General features: G+C 43.6%; 1 protein-coding gene across 1 annotated transcript in view; it reads left to right on the top strand.

Moving 5' to 3' along the window:
* The window catches only part of LOC124778008, a 113393-nt gene extending 101239 nt beyond the window's left edge, over positions 1-12154 (top strand). Inside the window, exons 9-11 of the mRNA XM_047253581.1 lie at positions 4418-4640; positions 5806-6025; positions 11869-12154. Coding sequence (XP_047109537.1) covers positions 4418-4640; positions 5806-6025; positions 11869-12154 — 729 coding nt within the window. The remainder of the gene's footprint in view (positions 1-4417; positions 4641-5805; positions 6026-11868) is intronic.
* Positions 12155-14377: the final 2223 nt, after the last annotated feature.

Genomic DNA, 14377 nt, shown 5'->3' with positions numbered 1-14377 from the left:
ATATTACTTTTATGTTCACTAGTGGATGATATACCGAGTCATTTCGAATGTATTTGTAAGTAAGGCATAAACAGCTCTGTACAACTTACTGTTATCATTGTTGTGATTTTCCTGAGAGTACACAGTGGTGGAAACCTCCTGGTCACATAACCCAGAGGTCTATTGATTGAAACCACACTCTGCTACTAGTCCAGAATTTTCCGGAGCCATTGGAAAAGAAAGTATGGAAACAATTGATTGTGTCACGGCTACATTTACATTCGCACATGTATTAACATCCCCACAGTTTTAACAAATTTACAACCTGTGCTCTATTCAATAATTTCTTCTAAACTTTATATAGAATCCAAAAAATTGGCAAATTAATGGAGCTGAGCCATGACAATTACTCTGTACAGGAATCCATAAGTAAGAAAACTCTCAAGATTCGTCAAATAACTAAACCTGACACTTACTCTGGAACCTAACAGATTTACAGGAATTAAAAAAGTTACTTAAATTGCCTGAAGGCCATAACAATGCAAGACGTACTCTTACAAAACCTACAAGGATTACCGTAAGTTGTACACAGCTCTTCAGACTTCACTTAACTCGCAAATAAACTATGTAAATGGCTTGGTACAGCATCCACTAGTGAACATAAAAGTAATATTTTGAGTGAGTCCTTCCCTTTTTGAGTAGCTTGTTTGGATTTGAAGCGTTGTGTCATTATATCCACTATTTATATCATCAACCTTCGAGATCCTTCATATTAAAGGTAGAGTACAATATGTCATAGTGTACCTGAAACAAACCTTGTTAGAAACAAGCACTAAAAGGTTTCTCTGTTGTATGCACCCTGCACAAGGGTGTTATGAATTAAGAAATGAGAAAGCATAAACTGTGCACCTTTTAATGAAATATCTATATCCAATATCACACACAGAAGGCAGATATACCACTGAACAGTTTAAATGAGGCAAACAAATACTTCTGTAATAAAGTTTGTTTACGAAATTTTTGTATCTCTGTAGCTTCCGTAGCACATTAAATATATACAAACGGTTTTGTGATCAAATAAATGATTAACTAATGACACAGCTATCAGCACACAGTACCTCAAGGAACTAAATGTCTGAAACAGTGGTGACACACAATCTCTACGCATCCGGCTTGTTTACACTCGGTAAGTGCACAGTACATTCATGCCAAGCATAAACATTGGCAGTTCTCCGTGCGACAGACCAGTCACTTCTGCTTAGCACAGTCAAGTAAACACGGCGTCGATCCCTGTCGGGTTTCGCTTCACGGTCAGCGACAACGTCCTGCTTGCTCGCAGTATGCATTCTAACTCGCCATCACTGTCACTCCATTTCCTCCCTGCACTCGTGCAGATGAACTCCTCTTTCAGTCAGAGAGAAGCACCATCGATAAGGAGCACGGTCAACGTAGAATAACGGTTCAGATGTTGGAAGCCTAGTCAATAGTGCTGGACACGGCACACCTTGTACTCCATATATTCTGTTGTCAGAATTGTCAGTTTCAGATTTTACTCTGTTTTGTAGCAATTTCCATGTATAGCACCTCTTCAAATTTGTCTTTAGTAGTCTTGTTAATTACTAATTTATAGTACTGGGATTGTTAATTTAATGCAAAATGTTATATAAGCACTTCGTTTCCTGTGTTAGTGTGAATGCTTTTCCTGGATTGCTCCCTTTTACATTTATTTACTTTTCAGCTTTTTCCTTTTGTAAGTGCTCGTGATGATCTGGTCTTAATCCAGCAGAACATTCACAGTATTGTGTTTTTCATTTATTGTTATTCTGTTCTACCAAGATAAGACGAAAGGATCAGTTGACATGAAATTTTATCTGATGTGTGTATACAGTATACTAGGAAACAAACAATAGTAAATTGTATATGTTTTGGAGAACTCAGAGTGTGAAAATAAGTACACACAACTGCTACTTCTAGCAGCAGCAAAGGCTTCAACCCTTCTGGCACTGAGTTGACCTTAGCTTGTTTGAGCCTCTGATTCAGACCCTCCACTCGGCTCTGTACCGGAGGTCCGCAATCGGTCCTGTCGACTATGCTGCAAGATGGTCAGATCTGTTTTCATCTTGCAAGCAAGACTGGCAGCCTTTACCACTTCTGTTAGCCGCTCGAAACCAGAGAGAATCTCTTCTGATCCAAAGTGACACACATCATTGGTACCGACGTGTGCAACCACCTGCAGTTGGCTGCACCCTATGCTCTTCATGTCATCCGGGAGGATCCTTTACACATCTGGAACGACTCCACCCGGTGTGGACACAGAGTGCTCATTGGTTTTCTTACCCTTCTTGTCAGCCAAGTCCCTAAGAGCCCCCATAACGCGCTTAACGTTGGAGCTCCCAACTACCAATAATCCCACCCACTGCGATTGCCCGTATCTTGCAGGCTGATTGGTTTCCTCTGAAACAGGACCGGTGACAGCATCTGGCCCAGCGACAGTGTCAGCTACAGCACCTGGAACTTGTTTGTCAGACAACTGCGGAGGCCCGCCTGGGAAGTCTTTCGCCACCTGCTTCACCTCGGGGGCGACCTCCCGCTTGACCACAGGTGAGGGGGCAGCCTCAGTGCGAGCAGTAACTGGGTTGGCCACCGGTGAGGACCGATCGGAGGACTCTGACGGGCTAGACGTCCGTTGGATCCCTACGGCTGGCCCACAACAGTGGTGCCCATCCACTGCAGCCTCAAGCTGTGTAACAGAAGCCATCACAGCCTGAAGCTGAGAGCGAAGTGTCACCAACTCGGATTGCATCCGTACACAACAATCGCAGTCCCTTTCCATACTAATGACCGTGGAAAACTAAACTATGCGGATAAACGGACTATCAGCAGGTGGTGGGCAACTCTACTGTAGACCCTGACGAAAACGCACGAACTGTAATACGCAGATATTCAAAAACCTAACTACCGAAGCACTCCGGTGAAACTAAATAATTTTTCTCTGATTAGGAACTTGTAATATGTCACAAAATCGGTTTACTTTCCGACTCAAATTAAAACGCGAGAACTGTGGCTATTGGATGTTAAATTTACACTCCGAAACTCAAGAAACTAAACTATTACAGCATGATATAATAAAATTCGCTCCTGGTTAGTAACTCGAAAATGACACAAAAGTGGTTACTTCACTGTTGCTGCGTCTGTCTCGGTCGGCTACTACTGAGTGATTATGGCCACACGACGGAAATTAGGATATTAACTAGGCACTGTGCAAGCTGTTGGTGGCTCCATCTCGATGTGGCTGTATTTACATGGTACGGAATGGGTCCTCGGGCCCAAAGGAACCCATCATTGACTGGAAATGTTTGTGTTCGGCTACTTGGAGACCAATTTCACCCATACGTGGAGTTCATATTTCCTAACACCTATGTAATGTCAACGGGCCACTATAGTTCACCATTAGTTCTAAGAATACTCTGGGAAATTTGAGTGAATGATTTGACCGCCCAGATCGCCAGACAGGAATCTAATTGAAAATTTATGTAACATAAGCGTGAGGTCAGTTCGTAAGCAAAATCCTGCACTTTCGCAGTTGTACACCACGGCTCTAAGGGCAGCGTGGCTCCATATTTCTGCAGGGGACTTGCAAGGACTTGTTGAGTCGATGTCACATCGGGTTTCTGCCCTGCGCAGGGCAAAAGGCGGTCTGACACAATATTAAGAGGTACCCCATGACTTTTGCGCAACGGCCATGCCGCAGTGGATACACCGGTTCCCGTGAGATCACCGAAGTTAAGCGCTGTCGGGTGTTGTCGGCACTTGGATGGGCCACCATCCAGGCCGCTGTTGCCATTTTTCGGGGTGCACTCAGCTACTCGACCGATTAGTAGCGGCTTCGGGCAAGAATACCATCATAACGACCGGGAGAGCGGTGTGCTGACCCCACGCCCATTCTATCCTCATCCCCAACTGAGGATGACACGGCGGTCGGATGGTCCCGGTAGGCCACTCGTGGCCTGAAGGAGGAGTACCCCATGACTTTCGTCACCTCAGCGTGTCTGTCCTGTTGGGCGGTAGAAGCCAGAGTTGCTGAGGCCCAGCATGGCGTAGAGTATGGCTCCCTTGAAATCATAGTTTCCCTCTTCCATTGACGGTAATGGAATCCAGACCATACTGAGCACCAATATTGTGGAAGGATAAACCAAAACGTTCCTGCCTTTGCCGAGTTTTCAACTGCTGCCAGAAGACATTTTTCGCTCTTACACCTGCCATAACACACAACTATCTCCCACTGAAATGCTCGTGAGTGAATGTTGATAGCTGCATGATTCATAGCACAAATGTCAAATGTGAAGTAGAATAAAAAAATAAAAAAATAAAATTTTGTTGCAAGCAGTTGTTGCAAACAGTTGCCCGTTTTATACCAAATTAATCTTCCATATTGTAGAACCTACAGAAATTCATAGACGGAGCCGAACACGGCGTCATCTACGTCAGTCTCGGATCCAACGTCCGGAGCAACGCACTGCCCCAGGAGAAGTTCCAGGCTTTTCTGGAGGCGTTCAGACAGCTGCCGCAACGCGTCCTCTGGAAGTGGGAGAACGACACACTGCCTTCGCAGCCGGAGAACGTGATGGTCAGCAAGTGGATGCCACAACAATCCGTGCTGGGTGAGATTTCATCCTTCTAGCTACATCAAAATTTAAATATGGAAGAGGGTTAGAGCTTTACATTCCTTTGGCGAAAAGGCCATTACAGATGGAATACAAGATTGGACGGAATAAGGATGGGAAGTTAATGGATTGTGTCCTTCTGTAGGGAGTCAATCCGGTTTTCACGTGAACTGTGTTTGGAAAATCAGCGAACACCTGTACCTGGATGTCCGAACGGGATTTGAAAGCCACGTCTCTTGAATGCCAATCCACTGGTTGAGGACCGCTCTAGTTCACACGGCCTTCTTCCTTTTCTAGCGAGAAGTATTGTTAAAGAATCAGCTGTCGATCTGTCTAGCTGAAATCTTGTCGAAGAAACCATCCCGAAACTAGTCTTGAAAAATTTAGGTAACGCTTTCATTACACAGCCCTCCTATTCGGTTCTAGGATAGTCTTGATTTTGCTGACTCATCTATACTGAATTGTTAACTTTCATTTGTATCACAGCCGCAGATAAACGATTGTTAAAGCTGTACGAGTTTATCTCATAGATAATAAAAGACAGATTAAACTCTTCTTGAACGGAAATATCTTTTATGATACGTACCTCTATTTTATAAAAATACAGAAGAACTCATTTTTAAATGTCAGTGGAAATCGTACTTGCTCTACTGTATTAAGATCTAGATAAAACTTATAACATTTATTTCCCAATGTTTTCAATACGTCAGGAGAGCACAAAGATAATATCTTCCGATAGCACAAAGGTGATTTCCCTCCTTTTAGAAGGAGGGAAAATGTTCCACCGAGCCTAACACTGTAGTGCAGAAAACTAATATGTGCCTACAGAATCAGAGTTACGCGAGATATGGATTACGATGGAATAGATTTTGGAAGGACTATGATGGCAAGCCGTTGTTATACAATGGGAAAGATACTGCACTACGAGGGCGCTTCAAAACCTTCTCCTACAATAATGTGCTTACATCCTTTTCACATCTAACTGAAGGTAATTCAACGAAAACGCAGGTCTATATCTAAATGTATGATTGTGTTGGAAATTTAGTCGGTTCTAAAACAGTTTAAAATGTATCATTTATCCTCGTATAGTAGTTGAAGTTCTTTGTAAGCATGTGGAGTTCCACACCATGTCACAGTGCAGCATGGCGTTCTTTGCCCACAGCTCATCCAAACGTCCGCCTCTTCATAATGCAAGGAGGTCTCCAGAGCATGAACGAGGCGACGTACCACGCTGTTCCTCTTGTGGTCATACCTTTCTTCGCCGACCAGCCGTTCAACGCCGCCAAGATTTCGCAGGCGGAGATTGGAGTCAGGCTGGACTACCCTGACCTTAGTAAGGACAACCTGCTGGCCGCCGTACGAACCGTTTTGGAGGAATCAAAGTAAGTTACTCAAGGCTCCGAGGCAATATACTGCCACATTTGTTATTTCAACGATGTGACACACGGTTCATCACATCTAAACTTGTGAATAATAATGCTTAACCTCACCGACCCCGAGGTAAAAAAAAAAGATCGCAGCAATTTTTCTTTTCATATTTTGGAGCACACTAATGAACGAACATGCCATAGATGCAAATGAAATTTTTTTATGATATGGTAAGGTATAAATGGAGGTCCACTTAGTGGTCCTCAAGTTTGTCATCATGAAAACGTACTAGTCTTCGTTTTGTATTTGCTTTTCTGCTTCTTCGATGAAAATATTTTATCCAGCAATACGTGTTTTTCATTTGAAATAGTAATCTGTGCATGCTAATACACACAGAAAATAGGATTCATAATTTGATATTTTTGAAGTGTAGGAATTCAAATGCAGATCTTCGTTAAGGCTCTCAAATATCTACATAAACGCAAGACAGTAATAATCACACAATAATTTCTGGTAAGTAATAACTTGTTACCGCCAGTAAATAAACCTTTACGGTATGTGGTAACCCTAAAAATAATATTTTTTTGCAGTACATAAATACATTCCACATCCATCCAATGTCTCTCATATCTTGTAATTGCAGCCACGTTTCCTGCATTTTGAGGAATTCCTTCACTCAACAAATTTTGGCATTTGTCCAACTTTGTAAGACCTAATATTTGAAACTGGTTGCAGCACAGTTCTTGTTGCCTTTTTCTTCACATTTTCTGGATCAGCTACTACTTCACTAATGGAGGAATTCACTGAACAAGGAAGTCCTGTTCTCCTAGCTACTGGAACCACATTTTAACGTTCTTATTGTTTATCGATCTGTTTCATCCATCCCGGCAGGACAATCTTCAGTCAAAATGAGAATTCGTCATCTTACCAGTGAATTCCGCACTGATGTCACTAATAAGAGCTTCTAACTGTTCATCAGTTAATACTTCATGCAGTGCTGTAGAGGTCAGAGAAAACAGTTATTTCAGTATCACCTTACAGAAATCCAAATAGAAATTAGCAGATCTTCGTTATAAGCTGAGCTCCACACACGAGGTCCTCTAGAAAATGTTTTATTTCATAGTAACGAACAAAATTTGTGCAAATCTAAACTAATTCTCAACACCTAGAGAAGTAGCGAACGTAGGTAAGACATACAGATTGTCATTCTAAAATTCATGCATAATAATTAGTTACCTGCCGTTTTTCCTCGTAAAAGTAACCATTTTGTGCGTACGACCACAATATACTGGTGTTGTGTTGCTGCCTTCAACAGTGGTGTATGGAACGCTCTCACACTTGTAAACTAGGCTGTTAGCATTGTACGGATGCACATCAAGATCGACGCGTTGTGGGGGCATCAGCAGCCGACCGAACATCTACCAGGGATTAAATCTGGGAACTTATGGCACCTGATGTTTCGCCAAGAACAACGGGGGAATCTGCTTTCAGCAGTACCAAGATCTCGTGTACGTATGGTCAGGCTATACTGACACCGCGATACCACCAAACAGTTGAAAGCGTCGTCTGCAGAGTAGAATGGCAGTCTTGTTGTCTTCAGTGATACGAGTAGATACGGTAGTTTTTGTATGGAGTGATGGACATGACCAGGCTATTCCGGAGGTCATTCGCTCACGACACACAGATCCCACCCAAGGCTTTATGGTGTGTTATTTGGGGGAAGGGGGCATCAGTTTCAATGCAGATGATAAACAGGTATTCATTGGACAAATATATTATACTAGAACTGACATGCGATTAGATTTTCGCGCAATTTGGGTGCATAGATCCTGAGGAATCAGTACCTAGTACAACCACCTATGGCCGTAATAACGGCCTTTATACGCCTGGGCATTGAGTCAAACAGAGCTTGGATGGCGTGTACAGGTACAGCTGCACATGCAGATTCAACACGATACCACAGTTCAGCAAGAGGAGTGACTGGCGTATTGTGACGAGCCAATTGCTCGGCCACCATTGACCAGACGTTTTCAATTGGTGATAGATCTGGAGAATGTGCTGGCCAGGGCAGCAGTCGAACATTTTCTGTATCCAGACAGGCCCGTACAGGACCTGCAACATGCGGTCGTGCATTATCCTGCTGAAATGTAGGGTTTCGCAGGGATCGAATGAATGGTAGAGCCACTGGTCGTAACACATCCGAAATGTAACGTCCACTGTTCAAAGTGCCGTCAATTTGAACAAGAGGTGACCGAGACGTGTAAACAATGGCACCCCAAACCATCACGCCAGGTGATACGCCAGTATGGTGATGACGAATACACGCTTCCAATGTACATTCACCGTGATGTCGCCAAACACGAATGTGATCATCACGATGCTGTAAACAGAACCTGGATTCATCCGAAAAACTGACGTTTTGCCATTCGTGCACCCTGGTTCGTCGTTGAGTACACCATGGCAGGTGCTCCTGTCTGTGACGCAGCGTCAAGGGTAACCGCAGCCATGGTCTCCGAGCTGACAGTCGATGCTGCTGCAAACGTCGTCGAACTGTTGGTGCACATGGTTGTTGTCTTGCAAACGTCTCCATCTCTTGACTCAGGGATCGGGACGTGGCTGCACGATCCGTTACAGTCATGCGGATAAGATGCCTGTCATCTCGACTGCTGGTGAGACGAGGCCTTGGGATCCAGCTCGGCGTTCCGTATTACCCCCCTGAACCCACCGATTCCAATAGTCATTGGATCTAGACCAACGCGAGCAGCAATGTCGCGACACGATAAACCACAATCGCGATAGGGTACAATCCGACCTTTATCAAAGCCGAAAACGCGATGGTACGCATTTCTCCTTCTTACACGAGGCATCGCAACAACGTTTCACCAGGCAACGACCGTCAACTGCTGTTTGCGTATGAGAAATCGGTTGGAAATTTTCCTCATGTCAGCACGTTGTAGGAGTCGCCACCAGCGCCAACCTTGTGTGAATGCTCTGAAAAGCTAATCCTTTGCATATCACAGCGTCTTCTTCCTGGCGGTTAAATTTCGCGTCTGTAGCACGTCATCTTCGTGGTGTAGCAATTTTAATGGCCAGTAGTATATTTGTGCAGAATAAATTAACCAGAGCCCGGTACATTGGACAGGTGCCATTTGCGGTTAGACAATACAATAATCGCCTCTACCAACAGTTGCTGCAACGCAACGCGGCTCTCAACTTGTTCAACCACCCTCGTCAACAAGAACACGAGATCTCATCAACTGGACGCTCCGTAGCGGGAACCTACCTGCTCTGCAGAGTCCGAAAGAACCATCGCCGAAGTGCAGCAAACTGTTGAAGGTGTATGATACAGTGTATTACTGAATCGCATTCAACATCTTTCTGATTATTTGCCTGTCAGAATACACGTGTGCGCTGCTGCCAGCAGGCGATACATTGTGTATTGATGTGACTATTGAGGCACCCGTTTCTGTGACGTGTGTTTCATTTGTGCTGAATTAGTTATGGTATACTCCTACAATAATGACCTACCTGTCACAGTACTTTACAATATATTGGTCTTGTCCTTGAGGGTGCTGCAGTTCTTTTTTTCAGGATAGTGTTTAAAAAGTACCCTAATCTGAGGAAGAAATTTCCGAGAATGTGCCCATGGAGCACAGCACTGTAGGTAAGTGAATCATGGACTGTGATAAAACCATAAAACAAGAGGAAGAGTAGTGAAACTCAGGAGATGTGATACTCTAGATGGCCGTGCGGTTCTAGGCGCTACAGTCTGGAACCACGTGACCGCTACGGTCGCAGGTTCGAATCCTGCCTCGGGCATGGATGTGTGTGTTGTCCTTAGGTTAGATAGGTTTAAGTAGTTCTAAGTTCTAGGGGATTGATTACCACAAATGTTAAGTCCCATAGTGCACAGAGCCATTTGAAACATTTTTTGATACTCTAGAAGAAATCTGAAAATTAAGTGATAATATAAACGAGGACACCCTCCGCAAGTTCCACGAAAAAAGGGGTATGTGGAAAACGCTGACAAGAAGATGGGTCAGGTCTCTAGGACAGGTTATCTTTCCCGGTACTGGAAGGAGTAAAAGCTGTAGAGACAGAAAGAAATCGAAACATATCCAACAAATAACTTAGGGCGTTGGGTGTAAGTGCTAGCCGGCCGCGGTGGCCGAGCGGTTCTAGGCGCTTCAGTCCGGAACCGCGCCGCTGCTACCGTCGCAGGTTCGAATCCTGCCTCGGGCATGGATGTGTGTGATGTACTTAGGTTTAAGCCGTCGGCACACGGACCGTGCTGTCGAACGTCAACGTTGAGCGTGGCAAGTTCAACGTGCTGCTGAACGCTCAGGAATGATGCGACTTGTGCATACGGCACGTGGGCCCCAACGTGGTATACGCGATTGCACACACTCCAGCGGCAGTTGAGGGATGTTTCTAGTTCGTAAATCACACTGTTTACTCAACGGGCGCGCGTAAAATTCCCACGTTAGCTCTATTAAAACGCACATTTCCTTCATCGTCCACGAAAAGGAAAGTACCATGTCCAATCAGCAAGGACAGAGACATATAAAAGTTCCATTAGAAACAGTGCGGTACAAATTTGGAATACTTCTCCGCATGAGATAAACATTATTCATCATTCCCACATTTTAGTAAAACCCCAAGGCCAGTGTTACTTAATCACTGTTCCTACCCAGTAGCAGAATCTTTGCAACATGTGAATTACAATGCGTAAAAGAAAAAGGAGCAAAATGTCTTTTATACAAGTAGCGCAAGCTCTCCTGTAGATTAAGCCAATCTAACAAAGTCACCCCTCAAAAAAAGGTGAACTTATATTAACATAACATCAAATATTATAGTATAAACTTATATTAAACTAATAATAAAGTGTCAGAACCTAATAAAAACGCGAATGTTAGGAAATAAAATTTAAGAGTGTCAAGACGCGAACCTCCGCCCCAACTTTCAAATCAATACAAGACAATGACGCTAATCATTACGCTAAAACAAAAACACACACATTACGAGTAATTAAAGTGTGTTACCCGTTGCAGTAAACCTTATCGTAGATATGTTACTAATTGAAATTTAGTTATGACGAATTGTACCAAGAAAAATGCGTTTTCGGTGGCTCTTCCGCGTGTCACTGCCTTCAAATAGCCTACTCTCATAATACGCAAGTTACAATAATTCTTTTGCCACGAATATGATGTTTCTTGTTATTTTATTGGAACGAATCACACAGTTAACAACGGGTTTGCCAGTGATTCTGAATTTGCTGGTGCTCAGAAACCGCATATACACATATAGGCTTGAAATGAATGCCAATATGGCGCCTCACAACTCTGCACTGGAGGGAGACGGCGTGCGTGTGACGTAGGTGGCGTTGTGCCATCTCATTGGTCAACGCTGAGACGCACGCTCAGAATATCTGACATGCCAGATATTGCTCTGCACGTTCGGAAAGACTCCCGAACGTGCTATTCCACGCTATGACGTCAGAAAATCGGCACGCTCAACGTTCGGATGCACGGTCCGCGTGCCGACGGCTTTAACTAGCTCTAAGTATAAGGGACTGATGACCTCAGATGTTCAGTCCCATAGTCCGCAGAGCCATTTGAACCATTTGTAAGTGCTACTCGTCGGTGAGCAGACTGGCGCAGAAGAGTAAGTCATGGCGGACCGCATCGTCGAACCAGTCTGAAAGTTCTCGGTCGAAAACTACTGCACTGGTCAATGATCGTATGTTCTTCTATTTTCCATCTACTGTTTTCGATTTTGGCGTAGTTAGCAATTTACAATCATGTTGTTTTTGTGCAGGTATTTTCTTTAAATCAGCCGTTGTGTATTATCTCCACAGATACAAAAATAATATGAAGACGCTGTCGGCCGTGTTCCGCGAGCACAGGGCGGACTCGCTGGAGCGTGCCGTGTGGTGGATCGAGTACGTGATCCGCCATAAGGGAGCCCCTCACCTGCGGAGCGCCGCCCTCGACCTGCACTGGTGGCAGCTGCTGCTGCTCGACGTCGTCGCTTTCGTTCTGGCGGCCTCCGCTCTCACACTCTACGTCGTCTACTTCGTCACGCGGCGGATACTTTCCTTCTTCAAAGGCAGCAAACCGAACCAGAAACAGAAGAAACATTGATGTTCTCAAGACAACGTTTAAGTAGTCACTGAAGCCTAGCCAACCTTACTACATTTCTGACCATTTCAAGACGTTTGGGGAGTGAAATCGTTACATGCGTCATATGATAGGCATGTTGTTATTGTGGTCCTCAGTCCGGAGACTGGTTTGATGCAGCTCTCCATGCTACTCTATCCTGTGCATGCTTCTTCATCTCCCAGTACCTACTGCAACCTACATCCTTCTGAATCTGCTCAGCGTATTCATCTCTTGGTCTCCCTCTACGGTTTTTACCCTCCACGCTGCCCTCCAATACTAAATTGGTGCTCCCTTGATGCCTCAGAACATGCCCTACCAACCCATCCCTTCTTCTAGTCAAGTTGTGCTACAAACTCCTCTTCTCCCCAATTCTATTCAATACCTCCTCATCAGTTATGTGATCTACCCATCTAATCTTCAGCATTCTTCTGTAGCACCACATTTCGAAAGCTTCTATTCTCTTCTTGTCTAAACTATTTATCATCCACGTTTCACTTCCATACATGGCTACACTCCATACAAATACTTTCAGAAACGACTTCCTGACATTTAAATCTGTACTCGATGTTAACAAGTTTCTCCTCTTCAGAAACTCTTTCCTTGCCATTGCTAGCCTACATTTTATATCCTCTCTACTGCGACCATCATCAGTTATTTTGCTCCCCAAATAGCAAAACTCATTTACTACTTTAAGCGTCTCGTTTCCTGATCTAATTCCCGCAGCATCACCCGATTTTAATTCGACTACATTCCATTATCTTCGTTTTGCTTTTGTTGATGTTCATGTTATATCCTCCTTTCAAGACCCTGTCCATTCCGTTCAGCTGCTATTCCAGGTCCTTTGCTTTCTCTGATAGGCATAGGCCACTGATAAAGGACTATGAAATTTATGTAGCATTAAATTTAGACAGCGGTGGTGCGAAAATCAGACACCAGTCGCGACTGAAAATACAGCCTGGTCTTCATTGTTTTCAGTAGATCTCAAACTTGTACAATATTGTAATATTCTTAACTTACTATTATTTATTTATTTTTCTTTGCTTTAATTTAACTTGCTTCAATACTCATTCAGTTTCAAGAACAAAGGAAATTGCTAACAAGATCTCTGATACAATTCACGATTACTTTGTTACCAAACTGTAAACGTTTTATAAATACACAACAGTTAAAAATTTGCATTAGAAGAAATTTCAGATCTTCACACAGTTAAGGTTTTGTTACAGCAATAATACAATACTTACAAAATAAGACTGAATTATTGATACAACACGAAACTTTTTTATAAATAAATGAATTGAATACAGCCATTTTGTCAGATCTTTGACTTATTTTCAGGTAAGTATATGGAAAGAGATATATACACTTCTTGTCTAGAGAATGGTACAACTTCTCTTTCTGTCACTAACGAGACCTATATTCGCCTTTCTAAAGTACTTTTTTCTAATCTATGTGATCAGTTCACAGGGAAAACAAAAAAAATTTTATAATGAAATTTTCACTCTACACCGGAGTGTACGCTGATATGAAACTTCCTGGCAGATTAAAACTCTGTTTTGGACGGAGACTCGAACTCGGGACCTTTGCTTTTCGCGTGCAAGTGCTCTACCAACTGAGCTACCCAAGCACGACACACGCCTCGTCCTCACAGCTTTAATTCCTGCAGTACCTAGTCTCCTACCTTCCAAACTTCACAGAAGCTCTCCTGCGAACCTTGGAGAATTAGCACTCCTGGAAGAAAGGATATTGCGGAGACATGACTTAGCCATAGCCCGCAGGGTTGTTTCTAGAATGAAATTTTCACTCTACAGCGGAGTGTGCGCTGATATGAAACTTCCTGGCAAGGTAGGAGACGAGGTACTGGCGGAATTAAAGCTGTGAGGACTGGGCGTGGGTCGTGCTTGGGTAGCTCAGGTAGTAGAGCACTTGCCCGCGAAGTGCAAAGATCTCGAGTTCGAGTCTCGGTCCAGCACATAGTTTTAATCTGCCAGGAAGTTTCAAAAAATTTTATATTTCAATCCTTCAGTGAACTATTGTCATAATCGTATAAACTGAATTTCTTGATTCTCTCGTGACGACAGACATTTTGACCTGAGAGATGATATTACCTCTCAAGAGACGTTTCATAAAAATTAATCGTTTCAGCGCTTCCGCTGTGTACAAATATGTCTGAGAAGGTCCCGCACGTTATCGCGCTTTGGTGGCAAG

This window comes from Schistocerca piceifrons, chromosome 2, assembly GCF_021461385.2.
Source record: "Schistocerca piceifrons isolate TAMUIC-IGC-003096 chromosome 2, iqSchPice1.1, whole genome shotgun sequence".
Lineage (NCBI taxonomy): Eukaryota > Metazoa > Arthropoda > Insecta > Orthoptera > Acrididae > Schistocerca > Schistocerca piceifrons.
This window is presented reverse-complemented; position numbering and strand designations above follow the sequence as displayed.